Raw genomic sequence first — 16,857 nt, 5'->3', positions numbered from 1 at the left:
GCCTTCAACCTCTCTGCACTTATCATTTTCTTTGCGTACCATCAGTGACATCCCTTCTTTCCTGTTCGGATATGATTTACATCCCCATAGAGGCTACTTGGATTTTACTTCAATTCCATTCTCTATCGAACTCCCTCTTTGCTTGTTCAATTTTTATCAATGTCTATCGCTAAAGTTAATCATCTGACATGCGTCTCCTACTTCTTTTTTATCCTTTTTCTTAAAGGACTAACGCCGGTTTATTCTTCAATTTTCTTTCTTGTGAGAATATATCTACCAATAAGAAGGAAACCTAGAAAATATTCTATTATCAATGGCATATTTATTATTAAAACATGCATTTTGATGCTAATACGCTCTTCCATAACTTTTTCACACGATGGCAGTTAAAGAGGTCTGTGCGAACACAGTGCTTCGGAGTATCTTGTATAGTTGACATACCGACAAAAAAAAGTGGATGATACATCAAAAGTTGATTATTGACTTTCTTTAACAGTTTACAGCTACCCGTTTCAAAGGCCGTTTTTTTTAATCATTGAAACCTTTTTTTAAGTAATTACCTGTGAATATTATTATGTACATTACATGACGTTCTTTACTCCAATTAATGGTATTTGTTGGGGTATGAGTGTTTCAGTACCTAATTGTCAACAATATAATTCCTGGATTTTAAAAAGAAATCGAAGATTTGTTGTCACCAGGAATGTGTGGACTAACATTGGGCTTGAAATGTCGACGGGGCGCATGGCTTCAAAAACAGAAAATCGCTCTTCGATAATTCTGGAGACAAGCAAACAGAATAATGGTGGGTGTCTGACATACAGACCATCGCCCCAGTCCCGGTATAATTCAAGGATTCCTTCATTTTAGTACTTCGATTAAACTTGTTCTCAGAATCCTCGAGGCTGTAGCAACAACTTGGGGAATTGTATTCTTATATTTCTGTCTTGTTTACATTTGATACCAATTAGCAGAATGATGGTCACGAAAAGGAAGTGCAACCGAAAATGACAATCAAGTAAAAATGAAGATCTGAAGTATCTTCGGGATTCGTCACAAAATGATTGTCTTCGCTGACCCTTTCAGTGACATTCTCCATAATTGTCAGAAAGATTGTAACTGTAGTCGAAAGGCTTGGTTGCCCATTGTCTTTCACCAAGATAACCAGAGTTTGTGTGATAGTATCAGTCTTCAAAATATTCCGAGATGTTCTAATTTCACCAGAGTTTAACCCAACATGAAATAAAGTGGCATCAGTTGACCTTTGGATGTGATAAGAAAGCCGTGCATTCTGACCGGAATCTGCATCAGTTGCCGTTACCTTAGTGACCAAATATCCTTGATTAAATGATTGCGGTAATATTTCCACTGCTGTAGATCCACTCTGTACTGGAGGCGAAACAATTATCGGCGTGTTGTCATTTTGATCAAGGATAATCACGTTCACGGAGGCGTTGCTGCTCAGTGGAGGTACCCCAGAGTCACGGGCTTGAACATGTATTTGGAAATTCTTAGTCTCCTCATAGTCAAAGGAGTGCAGTGCATAAATGGTACCGTTCATGGAATTAATGTCAACATATCTGGACACTGGTAAATCTGAAATAAGGGAATAGGAAACGTAAGAGTTCTGGTCTAGATCAGGATCGAAAGATGTTACTTCATATATAGGAGCACCGAGCGTGTTGTTCACCATCACATAAACGGTGTATGATGATTGGGCAAATTTTGGTCGGTTATCGTTTACATCGGAAACCCATATCTGGATGGTTTTATTTACAGATCGCGGAGATGAACCCGAATCCCAGGCTAAAAGATTAACATTGTAGACAGCGTCAGCTTCACGGTCTATCAAACCATTGGTAATTAACCTATAATGGTTCCTTGAAGATGCGTGCAATGTAAAGGGAATGTTCGGTGGAATCTGACATTGTACTTCACCATTCTGTTCAGAATCCCTATCCATTACATTGACCAAAGCAATCACTGTCCCCGGCGTGGAATTTTCGATGACCTTGGCTATAATTAAGTTCACTTCTATTTCCGGATCATTCTCATTGACATCAGTAATTTTTATCAGGACTTTGGAATGCCCTGTGAGTGCTGTTGAACCACTGTCCACGACTTGGATATCCAGTACATAGCTGCTTGCTTCTTCGAAGTCGAGCCTTCTTTCAACTCTGATCTCGCCAGTCCGCGTATTCAAACTGAACAATCCTTGCATTTACTGTGAAGTGCGGTGACTGAAAGAATAGGTTATCTCTGCGTTCAGACCCTCGTCTGCATCTGAGGCATGCACGGTAACCACTGAGGATCCCCTGGGAGAGTTTTCTGCCACACTTGCCTTGTAGACCTTCCGATCGAAAGCCGGTGCGTTATCATTACTGTCCAACACAGTAATGACCACCCGAGTTTTCCCAGATCTCTGAGGATTCCCTCCGTCAACGGCCGTAAGCACCAGCTAGAAGGAAGACTGGCTCTCGCGGTCCAAGGGTTTCTCCAATAATAAATCGGCAATTTTAATTCCCTCTTCTGTAGTTTCCATTTTCAGGCTGAAGTATTCATTGGAGCTAATCACGTAAGCAGAGACTGCATTTGTCCCCACGTCCGGATCGAGAGCGCTCTCTAGCGGGAAACGGGAGTCTGGTGCAGTGGTTTCAGCCATCTGCAAACGAACGGTACCTTCAAGGAAAGTGGGCGAATTATCACTTATGTCAACAATCTCCACTTCACCGCGGTAAATATCTGGCGAATTCTCAATCACAATTTGGAAGGTAAAGACACAGGCAGAGAGTTTCCCACAAAGCTTTTCTCTGTCCATTCTCTCATTGACAAATAAAATCCCTCTCTTCCAAATGAACTCCACATATGGTTTGATGTGTCCGGGAACAAGCCGTCCTCTACGGGCGAGCAATGTCTCAACATTCAGTCCGAAATCTTCAGCGATGTTACCGATGACTGCACCCCTCTCGAGTTCTTCGGGAATTGAATAGCGAATCTGTCCGAAAAACATATTAAAGACACAAGCAACCAGACTAAAAGATAGCACCATTGACTGCAAGGCGCTCTTACCCTGTGCATTCACCATTATTGTGCGACCGGTTTATTTTCAGATGGTCCAATTTAATTCGGCTCTCTTTGCGAGGAACCAATGTCGATACCTCGCGCTGAAGCCATTATCGTCTTGTTCTTTCTGTTTGAATAAGTGGTCGCAAAAAACAATTTAATATGCCGAGCCTCGTCCGTGTGATTCTGCTTTCGTTCAATGGTGGGGGTGGAGCAATGGATCTCTCGCTGCATTTGAACTCCTGATTGGTGGACAGCGACGCAGAAAGCCCTTGTCAATCATTGCACCAGAAAATCTTAAAGCTGGACGGTACCATAAATAGTTGCAGTATTTCATTTAATAGTCTACAACAGTAGACCTCCAAATGACGCATGATTTTTTTCAATTTATTTTGCACTTTGTTTTGTTCCTAAGTAATTCCTTTTGAATGTAACATTTATTTAAAATAATCATGGTTTGACTTAGAGAAGGAAGATTTAGGAAGTGGGCTGTCCACATCTGCTGCAGGCTCGGTGGTGACTGACGAGGGACAGACTTGCCCGACCGCAGCCAGTGCAAGGGAAATTCTGTTCTGGGTTTGGTACTGCTGTATCACGGTTCTTCCTCCGTCTTCTTTTGTTCTCAAGGCCAGCCCTGCATGCGTTCTCGAAGGCGGAGACAGACTGGTGAATGGTGTGTTGCCAGGCTACGGAGGCTAGAGCAGACCACTGGCGATGGTCAACGTGACGGGTAGCAAGGGATTTCTTCAGTGAGTCTTTGTACCTCTTTTTGGAGTTCCTCTGTCACAGTGCCCAGTGGAGATTTAGCCATAAAGTACAATCTTAGGTAGGCGATAATCCTCCAACCTATAGACATGCTCTGCCCAGCGTAGCTGCTTTTTCATTGGCATGGTCTCGATGCTGGTAGCCTCCGTCTGCATCAAGACTTCAATGTTGGTAAAGAAGTCGCTCAAGCGGTGGTTAAGGATGGTGCAGAGGCGGCGTTGGTGGAAGCACTCAAGGAGTTGTACGAGGTGAGGGTAGGTGACCCACGACTGTTGAGAAGTGCATATAATTAAAAACACGTGGGTATCTTTATATTTAATAACTTCAATCTCGACAACAGTGTTTCGCAATTTTTTTTGTCATTCGCACACTACCTTAAGTAATCCCTTACTAATGACAGAGCACCTAGGACATCATATGCGATCGGTCCGCTGTAGTTAGTGAGGGATTACTTAAGGTGGTATGTGAGAAGAAAAAAATTGAGGAACACTGCTTACAATGTTAATAAATATTTTCTCGAAACTTCTTACCATTGACACCTCTTGTTCAGAGTTCTTTCTACTCTACCTCTATTTTCTGACATCATGTGGCGCGATGTTCTTCAGCGTCCGCCTAATATCAGTATACGAGAACTCCATTTAATTAATGCAGGAAGGCAATAAAATTTGCACTGATGTCTAGAATTCCAAATAAAATTGTGGAGGAAAGAAAACGCTGCTTCTATTTTATATTAATTGATTTCTAACCGCTTATTCAAACTCTGAGGCAAAATCTGGAGTCAGAGTGCCGAAGACAGCTGACTACTGTACCCAGGACAGACACGGAAACTCATGTGACGCTGCTCACCAAATTGTCTCGATTTTAGTCGTTCCTTTGAACCTGAGGTTAACATGGAGAGGGAGGTCCACTCCATAGGCAACAGCCGAATCTCCATATCGATATCTACTCTGTCCTGGCTTTACCCCTGGTCGACCATGACCGATGGAGGCCACCTGATAACAGCTCATCCATAATATATTGCATGCACCGTTGGAAAATATTGGAAAATGTGTTGGTATTGGGGTTTCACGGATAAATATATGTGTGTACCCTTAGAGCACTTTACTGAGCAATTAAACAGAAACTGTGAACAGGGAGACACTAAACGGGATAGCAGAGTCATTGATAATAATTAATATTATGATAGTTTATGACTATATTTATAAAGACAACGTACAGATGCAATTAAAGTTTTGCTTCAGCAACACATTAACAAATACCACGTGTAAACGGACAACCGATGATGGCACCGACACCTGCCAACATTGAGTTGTTTTAGACGCTGACAATGGCTCACATCAACTCTAACCTCCAAGTTGCCTTGATCCACTTCAATGTGCCTATCTTTGAACGAGGTCTACGGAAGATACCATCTTTCCGGCCTTTCATTCGGTCCTGGACACCGTGGCATCATTGCCAGTCTGCTGTTCATCAATACACCATCCCCAAGCTTCGGCATCAGAGGCCTCAGCATTTCTCCTCTGCAACCAAATTATTAACCTCCTGTCTAACATCAACGACAATGGGTAGCGACATCCTCATGATCACACTCATTTCTGATACACCTTGAGGATGGGTATTCAGTCCTGCACTGGACTGAATGTATATAACAATGAACTATCATAATATTAATTATCATCAATAACTCTGTTCACAGTCTCTGTTTAATTGGTCAGTAAAGTGCTCCAAGGGTACACACATTTGTTTATCCGTGAAACCCCAATACCAACACATTTTCCAATATTTTCCAAAGGCGCATGCAATATATTATGCATGAGCTGTTATCATGTGGCCTCCATCGGTCGTGGTCGACCAGGGTTAAAGCCAGGGAAGAGTAGATATGGATATGGAGATCCGTCTATTCCCTATGGACTAGGACCTCCCTCTCCACCCATGCCTATGCAGCCAAAAGGCATTCCAATTCCATCTTCACGTTCGCTGAGGACACCAGACGCATAGCTGGGTGTCAAATAGCGAAGAGATGGAATACAGAAAGGAACTGAATATAACAACACCTGTCTCAACGTCAATAAGTCAACTGGAATTATTGTAGTTCTTAGGGAAGGGGCAGTATCAATGGCGTTGAATATCAATATCAATGGCGTTGAATTGGAGCAAGTTCCTGACAATAAACAATTCTAATGACCTGTTCTGGGTCAACTAGGTTGACCACCAACATTTTCCGCATGTCTACCACGCTCCTTTGCAGCTTCTACAAGTGGGCCAAGGAACTATATGGGTGCATCAGAGCGAGTTGTGGTATTTCTCCACTCAAAACTGGCGGAAGAAGCAGACGGTGGTGATTGTAGTTCAGAAAATCATACAGACTTTCATCCCCTCCATCTACATCGCCTGCTGCCTAGCAATAACAGCCAACGACGCTATCACACCTGGACAGACTCTCTTCTCCTTCCGAGAGATCGCTGAAGTGTATGAAATTGTGCACCAATAGGCTTAAATAACATTTCTTCCCCGCAGCTGTCAGGCTCCTGAATGAACCTCACAACTGTCTTCACGCCACCATAATATTGTACTAATTGGATTTTTTAACTGTACTGTTGCCCTTTTACTGAATATGTCTGTATGTATTATAGAGTTATTCTGTTAGACTGCTCGCAAAATAATTCGCAGTTTTATGAATTATAACGTAACAAATTAAGTTAAACTAAACGAGGTTCAAACAATGCGCCACGTGAGAACTAATGCAATAAATATAAAAGAAGAATAGATAAATATTCAGAGTTACAGTCGTGCAAAATTGTGTTGTTCCAGTCGTGTTGAAATATATTTAATGATCTTGGAGTAGTATTATGTTTTAGATAGTACGGCGAGCTTCAAACGCCTGGTAGCTGTTGGAATAAATATAACTGTTCTTGAACCTGAAAGTGCCGAAATTTAGACTTCGGAATCTTCGGCCTGAAGGTATAAGCGTGATAAAAAGTGTTAACATATTAATGGGAATTTTAATAATGTTGGCTTCCTTGCTGAGGCAACGCTTTACTTAGATGTGTTCCATGGATGGGATTTCAGTGCCCGTGCTGGCATGGTTTTCCTACCACTTTCCCCAGCTTTCTGCATTACCTGGCATTCATATTTCCAAAGCAGTCTGAGATTCAGTCTTGTCCGTATTCTTTCCACAGTCCATCTATTGGAATCGACATCCAAAGATTGTTGTCAACATTGAAAATTGTTGACCATGGAAACAGATTGACATAGTTTTATTCCAAAAATAGTCCAAATGTGCACTGTGAAAATTCCACTTTACGTGATTAAAATATAATTTTTAGTGTTGTATCATCAGGAAAAAAGAAGTGAATGGATAGGCAATGGGAAGGCCTCGTGGAATTGACCGGATAGGCGTGCCGTTGACCACCAAAAGGAAATGGAAATGCTCGGGCAAAACTATTAAATGAACAAGACAAACAGAATAAAGATCATGGAAATTTTCCATTAGCCAGATACATACTGACCAAACTAAGAATATACAACAGAAACAAAAACTTAATTTTATCTGAACGGCTCATGCAGAGTATTGATTGTCAGCATTTGAAATGCACAAGCAATCAGGCAAGATCTGCAGAAAGAAAAATAGCGTTAAGCTTTCCAGGTTAATAACGTCATCGTGACGTCGTTTTGCTTCCTTCTTCACATATTCCGCCTGAACTGTTAAATTCTTGCAATAATTCCAATATTTCCTTCAAATATCCGGTATCGCCAGCACCTTAGATTTCGAGACCAAACACAATCTGGTGCAGAAACTCTGGGAGTCAAGCAGCATCAATGTTCGAATTCATGTTTTTATCATTTAGTCCAGATGAAGAGTTTCGTTTCGAAACGTTGACCATCCTTTTTCTCCCGCTGATGGTACTTGATTCGCTAAGTTCCTCCAGCAGATTTTCTTTGGCTTCCTATTTCAGCGTCCGCAATCTACTGTTTATCTTTATCTTTGGATTTCCATCTTCTCCCAACCTATCATTAATATTGTTTAGATGTTTCCCCCGATTTGGCTGCCCATCGGCTGATTAGAAATCTCGCCACAGTAAATAATTTGGAAGGCAGAGTTCAGTGAGATAACCGTTATTACAAATAAATTTTATGAGAACGAATGACCATGGCTTGATAATGAGGCAAAATTTAAAGATGGGGGGGAAATCCATTACATATTCTTAGATTCTTTCAAAAATGAATATAACACAGTTAAAACCCTAAACCAGTGGTTTTCAAAGTTTTTCATCCCACTCACATATCACCTTAAGTAATCCCTATGCCTTATGAGTTCCGTTGGTAAGGGTGGTATGTGATTGGAAAGAAAACGTTTGAAAACCATTGTTTTAATTGTAACTGATTGACTCGTTATGTTCACGGTTTCATAACTCTAAAGGAAATGGGCCAATGACACCTTTTCTCAAGCAAAATATTTCAGTAACAATTGGGTCTCGAGCAATGATTCCCAACCTTCCCTTCTCACTTTCATACCACCTTAAGCAATCCTTTACTAATCACAGAGCACCGATGGTAAAAAGGATTACTTAAGGCACTATGTGAGTGGAAATAAAAAGTTTGAAAACCACACCCCTAAACTGTAGGAATGCAAACTTCCATAATAACATTTAGAGAGTATTAATGGTAAATGTTCCTGAGTTCTTATAGTGCCACCAACTGGTTCTCTGATTGCTTATTGTAAAGACAAACTTACAATAAAAAATATAATTATTATTCCAGGTAAATTCCACGGTGCAGCAGAAGACAAAAATAAAGTATTATTAGAAAATTGATGAAAGTGACAAATTAGGGAGGGGATAAAACGCCTGGTCCAAATGGAAGGCATCCACAAAACTTATGCACAAAAGAAAAACGGATGAAAGGGCAATAATCTAACAACGTGAAATCATAAATACAACCACCCAATAAAAGAACAACAAGATGGATTGTTTCACCTGAAATCTGTAGAAATCAAATTGTTCAGATTAATACAAAAACTCACCAAAGCTCATCAAACCACTGTATTTATTATGCACCATTTCTGAACTCGTCACTTCCGGTCATCTCCCAATCATGGCCTCCAACCTTATTATTTCTCAAATCCAGCACTGCCAGTTTCGACCTCTTACCTACGATCCACAGATCTAATTGTCCCAGTAGACCCATTGTGTCTGCGTGCTCCTACCCCACTGAACTGGTATGCATGTAGCCCTCTGTTTTGACCCCCAGTCAAATCCCTCCAAAACTTCAATAACTTCCACTTCCCTGAACTCGATCACCTTATGCTTACCATGGGCATCCAATTACTATACACCTCCATCCCCATATCAAAGGCCTCAAAGCCCTTCTTTTCTTTCTGGACAATACACCAAAGGAGTCCACCTCCACAAAACACCATCCTCTGATTGACAAAATTTGTCTTCACCTTCATTGACTCATCCCACTTTCTCAAGGTCAAAGGGGATAGTATACAAGCAAGGCCCGAGCTATGTCTTTCTTTTTGTTGCCTACGTGGAAAAAATTCATGCTTCAAGCCTTGACAAGCAAGGCCCCTCATATTTCCTCCATCTTTTTCGTTCAGATTAATATCACGGATATTTTTTAAATTAAGTGCAAATTGGAGAGCATTATATAAAATATGCTGCCAAACACGAAAGTCTGCAGATGCTGTGATTGTAGTAAAAACAAACGGTTAGCGCAATGCTTCTACAGCGCCGCGATCAGGACCTAGGTTCGAATCCTGCACTGTCTGTAAGGTGTTTTTCGTTCTCCCCATGTCTGTGTGGTTTTTCCCAGGGGCTCCGGTTTCCTCCCACAGTTAGAAAAGTACCGGGCTTTGCAGGTTTATTGGGTATAGAGGGAATACGGACTAGTGGGCCGGAATGGCCTGTAACCGTGCTCTATGTCTGAATTTAAATTTAAAAGTTTAAAATTATAGAGTAAGTCAGATGGCCTCACATCGTCCATAGGAGGTTAAGATATATATCGGACCTTTCGGGTCTGAGCCCTTCTTCATCGTATGAGTAAAAAGCGGGCAGGCGCCTGAATTAAAATCCTGGGAAGAAGGAACGAAAGGGTTGCTTTATGAATGCATGCCATCTGGTTCAAAGATTTGTCTTGGCACCCTAGAACCAGATGCCATTAACATCGAATTCTCCAGTTTCGGTTAGAAATTTCTCTCTCTGTTCTCTCTCTCTCTCTCTCTCTCTCTTTCTCTCTCTCTCTCTCTCTCTCTCTCTCTCTCTCTCTCTCTTCTTCTTCTTCTTCTTCTTCTTCTTCTTCTTCTTCTTCTCTCTCTCTCTCTCTCTCTCCTCCCTTTCCCTCTCTTTCCTTTCCTCCAACTCTGCATTCACAGAGCCATCTACTCGCCCGATTAATTCTCACCTTTCCCCTCCCGTCCGCCTCCAAATGTCGAATTCACACATCTTGTGGTTGGTCTACGCTGCTCCCCTGCATTTTCTTCCCTCCTCCGCGGCCTTTTAATTCAGGTACTTGTCTTTTTTTTTTCCTCATAATTGAAGAAGGGCTAAAGCGCAAAAAGTCGTTTATGTCTAAATAAATTGTGAAACATAATGCCGGAGAAACTCAGCAGTGTCCTTTATATAGCAAAGCTAAAAAAAAATACATTACTGACATTTTGGATTTGAGAATTTCGACAAGGTATGGAAAAATGTCGGTAGGCGTCTGAACAAGAGAATGGGGGAAGCGTAGTCCCAAAGACAGGAGATGATAGGTGGAAAAGAGAGGGAGGGGCCAGCATCCATCAGGTGGAAGAGGGGTGGCTATGTGAATAGGGAGGAAAGGGAGGGAGGAAAACTGGAAAGAGGAAGGGAAAGGAAACCAGAAAAGTCGATGTTAATACCATCTGGCTGGAGAGTGCCCAGCAGAAAATCAAGTGTGTTCCTCCAATTTGCAGGTGGTCTTGGTGGGACACTACATAAGGCCAGAGACAGACATGTAAGTATGGGAGTGTGACACAAAACTGAAATGGTTGGCTACTGAGAAGTCAGCGAAGCATCTCATAATCTTATGTATAAATAAATTGTAAAAACACAATGCCAGAGATACTCAGTCGGTCAAGCATTGCTTCGCTTGTTACATAACACGGTTATATTACATTACCGCCTATAGATTCTGACAGACCGGCTGAGTTTCTCCAGCATTTCTGCGTTTGTGATATGAAATGTGCTAATGGGGAGATAAAAGCTACGACTAGTAGGAGCATCTAAATTGACATGTGCAGTGAGAGTAAGTGGCACTGCGTAAAAGGAGAAACAACGAAGAACAGTAACTGGAGCTAACATAAGGGTTACAAGCAGCTGGCAAGGTATCTTCTCATTCACTGAATATCGCGGGTGACGCATTTTAGCATTTATAATTTATTTATTAAAAGACCTTCCTAATTAACTAAACAGAACTATAAACACAACTCCAGTGTTGTGAATAAAATTTCAAAATTACTTATTGGCAGGAACGGAGAAATAAAATGTCATTTCCTCAAGTTGCCGCTTAACAGTTCAAGGCATAACCATAAGCCCAAATAATAGAATCAAAATAACAACCATCTGAACTGATATAGAGGGAGTGGGGTAGGTCAGATTTGGAGCTAGGCAATTAACGTTACTATTAGTTAGCACACGGGACTAATTTGTTAGATATGCTATTTCCTTTAGAACAAAACGTGATATATTATACCCTTTTATTGAAAATGCTGTAAAGATTTGCGATGCTTGAAAGGCAACATACCTTTTCAGAAACAGGTGCATTTTACAAAGACTGCCCTAGGATTTACCATAAACCTATGCTTTAACAATGCCCTTCAGACAAGGATGGATTGCAGGGTTTCAAGAAAAGAAATTCGCTCTTGGATGATTCCGGTGACAAGCAAACCGAGTAATGATACCTCTCATGGAACTGTGCTGTCTGACAATCTGTGCTGTAGTCCAACTGATCCCTTGGCGCAGAGCCCCGACCATTGGTGTCCTTTGGTTTCCTTCGCTTGCAACAGGGAAGTCGACATCCATCAACGTATACAATGCCCACATCCTGCTTACATTTTAATGCAACCAAGAAGATTATAGTAAGAAGGAATATAACCGAAGTGGATCCGAATGTGACAATTAAATACAGATTTATGTCGGAGAAGTATCCAGGGGTACTGTGCAAATTGCTGGTTTCAGAGATTTTCTCACTGACGTTGCCCAAAATCGACACGTGGATTGTAGCTGTACTGGACAGGCTCGGGTGTCCGTTGTCCTTCACTAAAACGACCAGACTTTGCGAGGTATCATCCAGATCCAAAATGCTTCTCGATGTCCTGATTTCGCCCGAATTCCGCCCCACGCTGAATAGAGTTGGATCGGTTGCTTGAACCATTTGGTAGGAGAGCCGGGCATTCTGACCGGAATCTGCATCAGTTGCCAATACCCTGGTCACCAAGTATCCTTGACCGGCTGACTGGGACACCATCTCCACAATTGTTGATCCACTCTGGCCTGAAGGCGAGGCAATAACCGGTGCGTTGTCATTTTGATCCAGGATGATCACGTTTACCGCCGCGCTGCTGCTCAGCGGGGGCATCCCAGCGTCACGGGCTTGGACTTGGATCTGGAAGGTTTTCAGCGCCTCGTAGTCGAAGGAGTGTTGGGCGTAAATGGTGCCGTTCATCGAGTTAATGCTGAGATAAGTGGGCAACAAAGAATTCCGATTTTCTTTGATAGAATAGAAAATGTAGGAGTTTTGGTCTAGGTCAGGATCGAATGCAGTAAGTGCGAATATAGACGCGCCCGGAACGTTGTTCTCCATCACATATAGAGTGTAGGAGGATTGCGAAAATCGTGGTGTGTTGTCGTTTACATCAGATACCGATATCTGGATGGTTTTATTTGTTGATAGTGAAGGAGCCCCAGAGTCCCAGGCTACAATTGTTATATTGTATTGTGGAATCGTTTCCCGATCCAATAAACTGCTGGTCGTTACCTTATAATGGTTAGTCAAGGAAGATAGAATGTTGAAGGGAATTCCAAATGGAATATGGCATTGGATTTTTCCATTTTCTCCAGAATCGCGATCCTTAACATCGATAAGAGCAACCAATGTCCCGGGTGCAGCATCCTCGGGGACCTTGCCAGTCAGGGAGGTCACTGTTATATCGGGGGCATTATCATTAACATCAGTCAATTCGATCAGCACTTTGGAATGTCCTGTGATCGCTGGTGAACCGTTGTCCGCGGCTTGGACATCAAATTCATAATTGTTGGCTACTTCAAAGTCCAGCTGTTTTTGAACTCTGATCTCTCCCGTTACAGGGTCCAAACTGAACAACTGACGTACGCTCCCTGGGACGAGATTAGCGAAAGAATATTTTAATTCACCATTTGTTCCTTGATCCAGATCGACTGCTTTAATTTTCATCACCAAAGTACCCAATGGTGCGTTTTCTTCCAGACTCGCCGTGTATACATCATTCTCGAACACAGGTACATTATCATTGATATCCAGAACGTTGATGGTAATTTGAGTTGTTCCAGATCTTGGAGGTCTGCCTCCATCAACGGCAGTAAGCAAAAGATGGAAAGATGCCTGACGTTCACGGTCCAAAGGTTTCTCTAACAACAAATCTGCAGTTTTGACATTATCCTTTCTGACATTCACCTTCAGACCGAAATGCTCATTGGGGCTGATCGTATATTGTGTGACTGTGTTCGTCCCCACGTCTGGATCGAGAGCGCTCTCTAGTGGGAAACGCGAGCCTGGTGCAATAGATTCGGCAATTTGAAAAAGAATGTTGTTGTCTGGGAAAGAGGGTGAATTATCATTTATATCCACAATATCCACCTCACCGCGGTACATTTCGAGCGGCATTTCTAATATTATCCGGAAAGCAAGTGTGCAGGAAGGGTTCTGAATGCAAAGCTCTTCTCTGTCTATTCGATTGCTTACAAACAATACTCCAGTTTCTAAATTTACCTCCAAATGCTGTCTTTCATCAGCGGAGACCAGGCGACATTTTCGAGCTGATAATTCGCGAACGCTCAGTCCCAAATGTTCAGCAATATTCCCAACAGAAGAGCCATATTCCAATTCCTCTGGAATAGAATAGCGAATTAGACCCAGCCCCTGGTTCAGTGCGCAAACAAGGAAAATATAAAACAGCATCGTAATTTTCAAAACGTTGTGACTCTTCGAATTCGCTATTCTCTGCGCCAGATTTGTTTTTCCTCCCAAAATATTTCAAGAGGTGCCTCGGAAATAAAATCCCTTGACCGAGATACCTGCATGCAAAATTTCTAAAGATTGTGTGCGTCGGAGCTTGGTTCTGCAATGTAAATGGAAACACATTTTCGGTCTGCAATGGGGAGGGACAATGGATCTCTCGCCGAAAGTGGGTTCCTATTGGTTGTCGGGGTTAGACGATGCAGTTCTTAAAGCTAGACTGTTCTTGGAATCGCATTGTTTAGTTAAAATATGGAAACATTTATTTAAACGTGTATATTTTTATTTTCAACATTGATTTGGCAAATTATTCAAACTTATTGCATTCCACTTGATCGATCTTTGAATCAAATTGATCTGTAATTTTCCAGACAATAGGTTGCAATATATTCCACGTCATTTGTTTATCATATTAACAATATTTTCTGTAGAAGCTGAGATATCTCGGTCTACAAAGGTATCATATAGGTATGTATTTATTAGTCAAAGGTATAACTCGTATTTCCAATACATCCGTTCTTTTTAAGAAAACGTCGTTGACATTCCGTTTCACCCAATGGTTTTCAACCTTTTTTCCACTTACATGCCGCCTTAAGTAATCCCTTACTAGCTACAGAGCACTTATGGTAGATAAGTGCTTTGTGGTTTGTAAGGGATTACTTAAGGTGGTATGTGAGTAGGAAAGAAAGATTGAGTACCACTCTTTTAGCCATGGGAGACTACGTTCATTTGTGTCCAACATGTACATTCATCCGCCAGCACCGCATGAATTTCCACACAAATACGATATAAAAATCTGAGATCCTACTCCAATTATACCAATCTCCTTTACAGGATAGGACAGAGTATTTCTGATTCCAAATAACGTTTAAAACAATAAAAGCGGTGAAATGTTCAAAACAAATGGGGGAGGGGAGGTCGGTGCCAGCAATAATAATAGAACTTTCTGCATAACAGGAAAACAGTCATTCATTTGGAATTAAAACAGAAAAGCGTGTTATTATGATAGATGAAATGACTTCAAAGATTGCGTAAACTTGTTGCTCTCGCTCTAAGTTCAGTGCTTCCAGTACCCACTAGTATGGGCTTCGTAGTAATTGGGAGATGGAGTGCATTCCCGTTTCCGTTGTCCGTGCCCCAACGCCCACTTCCCTCAAGATAGACCCATGTGTGTGTGCGCGCGCATGGTCCTAAGACCAGGATGCGAGCGATGACTAAGAAAGAATAAAACAATAATTCGTTACAGCATTTTAAGAATTAAAACAGGGAAGATAAGTTGTTTTTCACTGCAGCTGCTTGAAATAGTTAAATGTGTGTGAGAATGTAAGTTTTAAAATGTTGGCTGGAAGAAAGAAGCTAGTTGCGTTCCTTTCTTTCCTGTTATCAGCTGGAGCTGATAACGACACCCTTATCTGGTAAAGGAATAATAAAGTATTGGGTAAGGGAAATTACCCTGATTAACGCATCCCAGTGGAATTCTAAGAAATATGGACCAGTCTGTTCGAATGTTCTAGAAACGTAGGGGTTCTGCCTAATAAATATATGATTCGAAAACCACGAGGCAGACGCTGTTTGGGTGAAACTATCTGGTTATGGCTGTGCTTCTTGCTGTAACGGAGTTCTCATGCTTTGCTAAAGTGATTTTTTTGTAGCTGTATCGGTATTTGTGTTCAAGCAATCTCGAGACCACTTTAACGTGTGAATGATAAGAGTTAAAAGGAAGGATTTACCGTGGAAAATAGGTTTTCACGGCGAGGAATCGCCATGCCGTGGAGGGGGGTGTCAATTGAAATGTAGTGAGGAAACACACTGTTGATTCTGTGACTATAACAAAAATGGAAGATGCCAGAAATCTTAAATAAAACAGCAACGAATTATTGAAAATCACAACACTATCCTCAAAAAGATAAAGTGATACAGATTCAGATCCGGAATGATAAACATTAAATCGTTTTCCTATCTTTGGATTCTGGCTCAGCACCTGAGTTTTATTTCCAGCGTTGTTTTGTTTTTAAATGAAATCCACAGACGTGTGGGGGGGGGGGGGCGTGGGAAGATTAAATTGAGAAACTTCTGCAAAATAAATGAAAGTAATAAAGGAACTATACAGCAGTGGTTCTCAACCTTTATTTGCACTCAAATACCACCTGAAGGAATCCCTTCTTAACCACAGAGCATCGACGCATCCTATGCCATATGTTCTCCGTGGTTAGTAGGGGATTACGTGAGGTGGTATGTGAGGGGAGGGGGGGAAGGTTGAGAACAAATGTCATAGGGAGAATATAAACGTGAATGCTCATGTTTTCTTTGTAAAATGAAAGCGTAACAAGTTCACCTGCATTGATACCAGTCCTAAAAATGATTGACAGTTGTTTCACGTCATTTATATTCAGGGTGGTGTGGAAACTATACAATCTCTTAGAATAAGAAATAATCTAAGGAATTTGGAAAGTTAATCACTAATAAAATAATCAAAATCCAAGACGGTAAAATCTTGGATCCGAGTAAAATGCACCACGTAGTTGGAATAATGCAGAGAGGTAATGTCAAAAATAATGTTCACACGTGATAAGCTAATATTGTTTGTTATAATATACCTATTATGGCTTCGGACTCCGGATTAACAGGCAGATATTTTCATTTTTATTTATAGTTAGGTATTAAAAAGGTCAATGGTATAAAGGTCATTTTTGCCGAATGATGTAATCAGTGGTTCTCAAGCTTTTTTCCACTCAAATACCACCTGATGTTATTTTTACTAGCCCCAGAGACCTGTGGTATAGCTGCTCTGAG

The 16,857-nt window shown here is 41.4% G+C and overlaps 1 protein-coding gene across 1 annotated transcript; it reads right to left on the bottom strand.

Moving 5' to 3' along the window:
* Positions 1 to 565: 565 nt before the first annotated feature.
* On the bottom strand, positions 566 to 15,830 carry LOC138743509 (uncharacterized). Its single transcript, XM_069899005.1, is given in 6 exon segments — positions 566 to 932; positions 934 to 988; positions 991 to 3,088; positions 9,560 to 9,617; positions 11,675 to 14,049; positions 15,795 to 15,830. Coding segments are annotated over 6 exon segments (4,842 nt in total). The 3' UTR covers positions 566 to 712.
* Positions 15,831 to 16,857: the final 1,027 nt, after the last annotated feature.

This window comes from Narcine bancroftii, chromosome 9, assembly GCF_036971445.1.
Source record: "Narcine bancroftii isolate sNarBan1 chromosome 9, sNarBan1.hap1, whole genome shotgun sequence".
NCBI classification, from domain to species: domain Eukaryota; kingdom Metazoa; phylum Chordata; class Chondrichthyes; order Torpediniformes; family Narcinidae; genus Narcine; species Narcine bancroftii.
This window is presented reverse-complemented; position numbering and strand designations above follow the sequence as displayed.